We start from the raw sequence: 6,857 nt of genomic DNA, 5'->3' as shown, positions 1-6,857 counted from the left end.
ATGAGTATAGCAGATACGTTTAGGAACGGGACGGTTTTCGTTACCGGAAGTACGGGGTTTCTGGGGAAAATACTCACGGAAAAATTATTAAGGTCTTGTGACGTGAAATGCATTGCGATTCTCGTTAGAGGTAAATGTGGAGTACCTGCCAGTCAACGAGCTGCGGATATTTTTAAACAATCAGTGAGTATACATATTTTTGTAGGTACTTAAAAGTTGATGTACGGAAATAATTTTTTGAAAAATTTACTAATCAAACATTATTACTCGCTATTAGTAATAGTTATTAATTATAATCTATAATACTATACAATCTATTTTAGGTATGTATCATGGTTACAAAATATATTATCAAATTTATTACAGGCACAATTTCTTTTAGGCCAGGGTACTAAGTTAAATGCGATATCGTATATTTTGAATGATGTTTCTAATAAAATCTAAATTTAATTGATCATGATTAATAATATATCATAATTCATATACATTTACAGTAAATAATTAAATATATACATTTTATTTGGATGTACTTTCTTTCCTAATGGTACACTTTTTAAAAGGTTTAATTTTACAATATTTAATCAATAATGGTACTGTGTGTTTTAAGATCTTCGACCGCCTAAGATTTGAAAACCCTGACTTTGTCACAAAGATAAAAACAATTGATGGACATATAGATAAACAATCATTAGGGATTTCAACAGATGATTTTGATTGGCTGATAAAAAATGTGAATTTCGTATTTCATTGTGCTGCTACAGTCAAATTTAATGAAACTCTTGATATGGCAACAAAACTAAACATCCAAGGGACAGAAAATGTATTAGCACTAGCGGCGAAAATGAATTATCTTAAGGTAATAGAAAATAGAAATAGATCGTTAAAATGTATATTTATTTAATACGAATTAGGATACAGTGTGATTAATTTAACTATTTTTTAAAAGTACCAATAAAAATATAAAATAACCTTTATTAAGTACCTTTATTTTACGTTTTCAAAATTGAATTTTTGGATAGTTTAAGACAAATTAAATTCAAAATAACTAACATAATAATTAAATATTACGGTAATTAAGAAAAATGTGTGAAAAAAATCACGGAAATCGTATATAAACTATTAATTTTTTCAGGGTTTTGTTTATGTATCAACCGCTTATTCTCACTGTCCCAGAAGTGAAATTAAAGAAGAATTCTATCCCGTTTCAATATCAGTCAAAGATTTAAAAAAATTAATTGAAATCGATGAAAAAACTAGCAAGTAAATAATTTATTTTTAATTGCATACTAGGTGTTTATATAACTGCTAGTTTTTAATTTATACAATATATTCCGTGAAAAATAGCGTTTTGGAAGATTGGCCTAATACATACACTTTCACTAAAGCGCTCACAGAAAATATGATATCAACAAATGAAAACCAATTGCCAATTTCAGTGTTTCGTCCTTCAATTAGTAAGATTTTCATGTTTATAGTTTGAAAATACGTTATAAATTAATTATGTTTGATTTTCATTGTTAATAATATTTTTGCAAACAAAAAACAAAATTTATCTTTTGAGTTGATTTATTATATTTACATACTATTTTAATCGAAACGTGTAATCTAAGATATTAAACAACGGTATTGTAGTAGGGTGCACACAATCTGAACCAGAACCAGGTTGGATGAATAATGTGCAAGGGTTAGTTTATGTAGTTAATTCAATCATGCTTGGATTTTTAAGAGCAATTGCAATGTCAATGGATAAAAAAACCGATATTGTCCCAATTGACTACACTGCCAATGCACTAATTACCGTAATGTGGGATACGGTAAACCGGTATGCGTTTTATACATATTTGTACTTACATGATATTTTTTACATTTGAAACGTGATCGATTATATTTTATTCTGTTTGTCGAAGGTATCAAGATGGTAACGAAAAAAACAAGAAACCAAAAATTTATAATTACGTGTCTAGTTTTGACAGCCCAGTACATTGGCTGACGTTCTTTAACTATGTTTATGAAACTTACTATCAGGCGCCTCCGTTGCAATCAATATGGTATATATTTTGTATATTTTCTGCCAATAATTGGTTCATCAATATTATGAGATTTTTGTTACACCGTATACCTGCTGCGTTTGTAGATTTGTCGTTGATTATTTGTGGTAAAAATACAAAGTAAGTAACCTAATAATATTACCGTTCAAAACATTGATTTTCGTTTGAATTAACATACAAATAAATTATGTAGGTATGATTTTCTTGTCCGTTTGTAATTGTATAGTTATAGTTATTTTATATAGTCATTTTTAATAGGTCACACATTTTAAAGTCTTAGTTCTTCCAATTTTATTTTGGTCAGATATATTACAAGGCATACCATAGGCATTAAACTAAGCAATAAGCATTATTAATTATTCAAGCCATTTACCACAGATTTATAAAAACTTTAACAGATATAAAGGTTTAATATATTTATGATCATATTTATACATTTAGAATGTTGAAAATTTATAAAAAACAAGATAAAATGATGGATACGTTTGAAGTGTTTATGACGAGGGAATGGAAATTTGACAACAGTAATACTCGGAAATTATGGGCGTTATTAAGTCAAGAGGATCGTAAGAAATTTTGGTTCGGTTTCGAAGACTTCGATTGGAAATCCTATACACAAACTATGGTTTACGGAATTAGAAAAAATATTCTACAGGAAGACTTAAATAACATGACTAGAGCATTATCGAAAAACCGAAAGTACATAAGATTTAAAATTTGGTATATTCAATTAAATAACGTGCATCTTATTATTTTGTTTATTGTTTTTAGGTTATTCTGGTTGCATCAATTGTGCATTTTTCTTATTATTTACATTGTATTTCAAGTATGTTGGATGTTTGTGCTGTAAATACCAAATGCGACTATTATCATTATTATTAATATTGTAACAGCAACTACAAAACCGCGCTCCAACAACCAGTCTTCTTTCCTTTTTTCTCTATATAATAATATTTTCACCAATACTGCGGACACATATAATACTATAGTATAATAATTATTTCTAAATTATAAGGACTTTATGTACGTAGATCGATTGTATTTACCACCTGATTAGCTTACTATAATTGGTTTGATACTTTAATATAAAAATATTATAATTATTAGATATTATTTTCAACGATTTCTTCAATTAGTAGATATAAAGAATGTTAACATTTTTGTAAATAAAATATACAATACACCGATTATTGTAATTTTTAACATAAAATTCAATTATTTTCATTTCCCCCCTCCCCCAGGAATTGTTCTCGGGGCGTAGGCACCTCACGCCTCTCCCCCTATTGTTAAGGCCCTGTGCAAGCGTATAAGTGTATAATTTCTAACTATAAAGTTTCAAAGTTATACCATGTATTTTAGATTCTGAGCGAAGCGATGAATGTATTTGATTTTACAATTATGAGTGTTTTTTTTAAATTTTTTTTTGTGTCTGTCATCACTTTTAATGTCCTAAAGCCAATTCTGATAAAATAATATGCCCCTCATGACGTTTTGAATGACTTGGAGATATTTTAGTATGGGTTAAATGTATAATACCATTGAGTATATGATAATACATTAATACTAAATACATACTACATTCTACATATTATAAATAATATATTAGGTAGGTATATCTCTTAACCATACCTGAAGTATATTATGTCACATCAGTATTAGTTAGCCAAAATAAAACAATCACTGTCTCTTCGTTAATCAACTCTAGATTAATTATTTGGTTCTCAGTGACTTTCAGTTATTGTTATTATAATAATATGTTGAACGTTATACTTACACAAAGGATCACAATGCAATACTGTATATACCAAGGTATAAATGTATAATATAAACACTAACACACTAACACACTGTCACACTAAGAAAATAAAATGAAAATTACTAAAAATAGGTAGTAAAAATAATAAAAATGACGCGTAAGCCGTAAAGTCTCCTCCAAAGAAATCACGTTAAATTGACGGGAGAAAACAATTTCGACATACAACGGTGAACGGTTAAATGTTTATAATATAATATTATAACATTTGTGATATAAACCTAGGTAATCAGATTATAAACATAGATAAAGAAATAATAAAGCTCTATAGGTATGGCATATTATTTCACATTATAGAAAGTGACGTCGTCGAATTCCCATTTTAGGTAACCATACGTCCATAGTCCATACCAATATTAATATATTTATCTATAGTCCATACCTATTTTTACATGGCATAATAGTTATTATTATAATAGTTTCACGTTTAGCGTCTGCGATCAAACCCGACCTAACCTGTTGGGTCGTGCCATTTGTGTTTCAGAGCTACAATTAATGTCATAATTGTAAACAAAATGTCAAAATGTAAACATGGGAATTATTATTATCATAGACCTAATGATTATTAGGTACATTTTAACCACTGGGCACGGGCACGTATTTCCCTGTCAATATTAGATTAATTTATTTCTACTATAATTTATAATTGTATGATATATTATGCAAGTATAACTAAAAATAAAAATGTGTATTATATAATATATCAACGTTCAGTAAAGCTAATTGTAAATCAACTTTAAAATAAATAAATTGGTGAACTACGTAGGTACCAAAAAAATATAAAAAGTTCATACCTTAAAATTGAAACTAATTAAGTAATGCCCAACACTAAATTTCTAGATAAACTAAAATAATAAATGGATTAGAAAATACTGCAGGCTCCTCCTTGATTTTTATTTAATTATTTGTGGCCTTGTGGGTAGGTCACTTATTACATAAATATGTGATTTTTACCCCTCCCCCCGGGTATAATTTTAGGGTGAAGTAAAAACCTACCCCCATCCAGTAAATATTACAGGTGTTTAAAAATCGCCTGTTAGGCTATGCGAATTTTACCTCCCCCCCGGTATAAATTACAGGGGGTAAAAATCGCCTGTTACTCTAGGCGAATTTTACCTCAGGCGATTTTTACCCCCATGGTATAAATTACAGTGGGGTAAAAATCGCCTGTTACGCTAGGTGAATTTTACCTCAGGCGAATTTTACCCACTCCCCTGGTATAAATTACAGGGGGGTAAAAATCGCCTGTTAGGCTAGGCGAATTTTACCTCAGGCGATTTTTACCCCCCCCGGTATAAATTCCTGGGGGGTAAAAATCGCCTGTTACACGTTCATAATTTAATATTACAAGTAATATAGTCTCTTAGGACTTTTAACAATTGCCTATTGATTTAAAAATAAGAGTTTCACTATATGGACAGTACATAATCAAACTATAAAAGTAAAAGGTGGGTAAGTGGATGTCACTCTGCTGTACAGTAGGTTACAAGTGGGTCACTGTAATGGATGGTGTTACATTTGAATTCAATGATATAATATTGTATAAGAAAAACGAGTCAGTCAGCCTTTGATATTACCAAGTATATTTGATGATATTATTGTGAATAAACTAATAAAGTAATTTATATATAACCTATTTACGTGGAGCTTTGTTTTCAATTTTCAATCCTTGGCTATAAAAGTTGAACATTTTATAAATTTTCAACTACAAAATAATTATTAAATTATAAATTTGATACATTTTGTCAAAATTTGAACTTTAAATGCTTATAAAAAAAATTGTGACTATATATTTTTAATATTTTTTAACTGCTATTAGAACGATATATCAGGAGCCTTATATTAAATTTCAATCTTTTTTACCCAACAAATAAAATTTTATTGATATTTATAGAAAAAAAAATTAAAAAAATTGGGAACTGAAAACGTCCGTAAACAGCTCAAAATATTTGGAAAATGTTATGGTGTATAGAAAATCCTTATATAAACATTCAGTCAAAATTTCCTTGTACCTATGATCATTTGTTTTAGAGTTGCACCAAAAACCAAAATCGATTTTCTCAAAACAGATTTTACGTAAAAATTCCCGTTTTTCCATAATTTTTCTTTTGTTTTTCACGTCGCTTTTGAAAACTACTGGAAAATTTTTACTTTTGACCTCCCAAAGTACCAACTAGATTCACTTTCCTATCAGAAAAGTTGAAAGAGTTGAAGAAAATCCAAGCACTTTTACTGTCCTAAAAAGTGATGACAAAGACAAAAAAAAATAATAAAAAACACACATTATTGTAAAATCAATACACTCATCACTTCGATCAGAATCTAAAAACGATTGGTATATCATAATATACTAGACACAGAATGATTCTTTTATTATTAAACTAAAAATAAAAAAATAAAAATAAAAATAAAAATAAAAAAATACACATCATTGTAAAATCAATACATTCATCTCTTCGCTCAGAATCTAAAAGTAGAAAATATTATTTTAAATGTTTTGATTGTCAATGTGAGTTAACACGGCTAGATATTGTATTATTATGGTATTTGGGCTTTAATGTATTTTCGGGTAATTTTAAAATACTGATTATGAAAATCCATATAAGAAATTTACTGAGGTACACTAAAACCGAGATACACTGATATAATATACCACTTGTTTTTAATTTTTTTCTGAGCGAAGGTGGGTTTTACAGCTGGTGTATATCGCACTGTCTATGTGCCTATCCGTACAACACATTTATTTTAATCAATACGTACTATTTTTATTTTATAGATTCGTTTACTCAATCGCTTATGAATACACATTTCGTTTACTGGTCTTATAAAAACCAAAGCAACAAAATAATTTATATTATTCTTATTTTCAAAACTTTGAAAATTATTAATTTATTGTACCTACAAACATGGTCAAAAAGATTAATATGTTAACTATATTTGTTATGTTAAATGTTATAGGTTGTATAATATACGTTAGTGGTGGTAAGTACTTTATA

The 6,857-nt window shown here is 28.3% G+C and overlaps 1 protein-coding gene across 1 annotated transcript; it reads left to right on the top strand.

Annotated features, from left to right (window-relative positions):
• Window positions 1-2,898, top strand: LOC132952647 (fatty acyl-CoA reductase wat-like). Its single transcript, XM_061024999.1, has 8 exons — window positions 1-183; window positions 608-856; window positions 1,133-1,260; window positions 1,345-1,454; window positions 1,633-1,822; window positions 1,908-2,168; window positions 2,490-2,747; window positions 2,820-2,898. The coding sequence occupies exons 1-8, from the start codon at window positions 1-3 to the stop codon at window positions 2,896-2,898; spliced, it is 1,458 nt and encodes a 485-aa protein (XP_060880982.1).
• Window positions 2,899-6,857: the final 3,959 nt, after the last annotated feature.

This window comes from Metopolophium dirhodum, chromosome 9, assembly GCF_019925205.1.
Source record: "Metopolophium dirhodum isolate CAU chromosome 9, ASM1992520v1, whole genome shotgun sequence".
In the NCBI taxonomy this organism is placed as follows: Eukaryota; Metazoa; Arthropoda; class Insecta; order Hemiptera; family Aphididae; genus Metopolophium; species Metopolophium dirhodum.
This window is presented reverse-complemented; position numbering and strand designations above follow the sequence as displayed.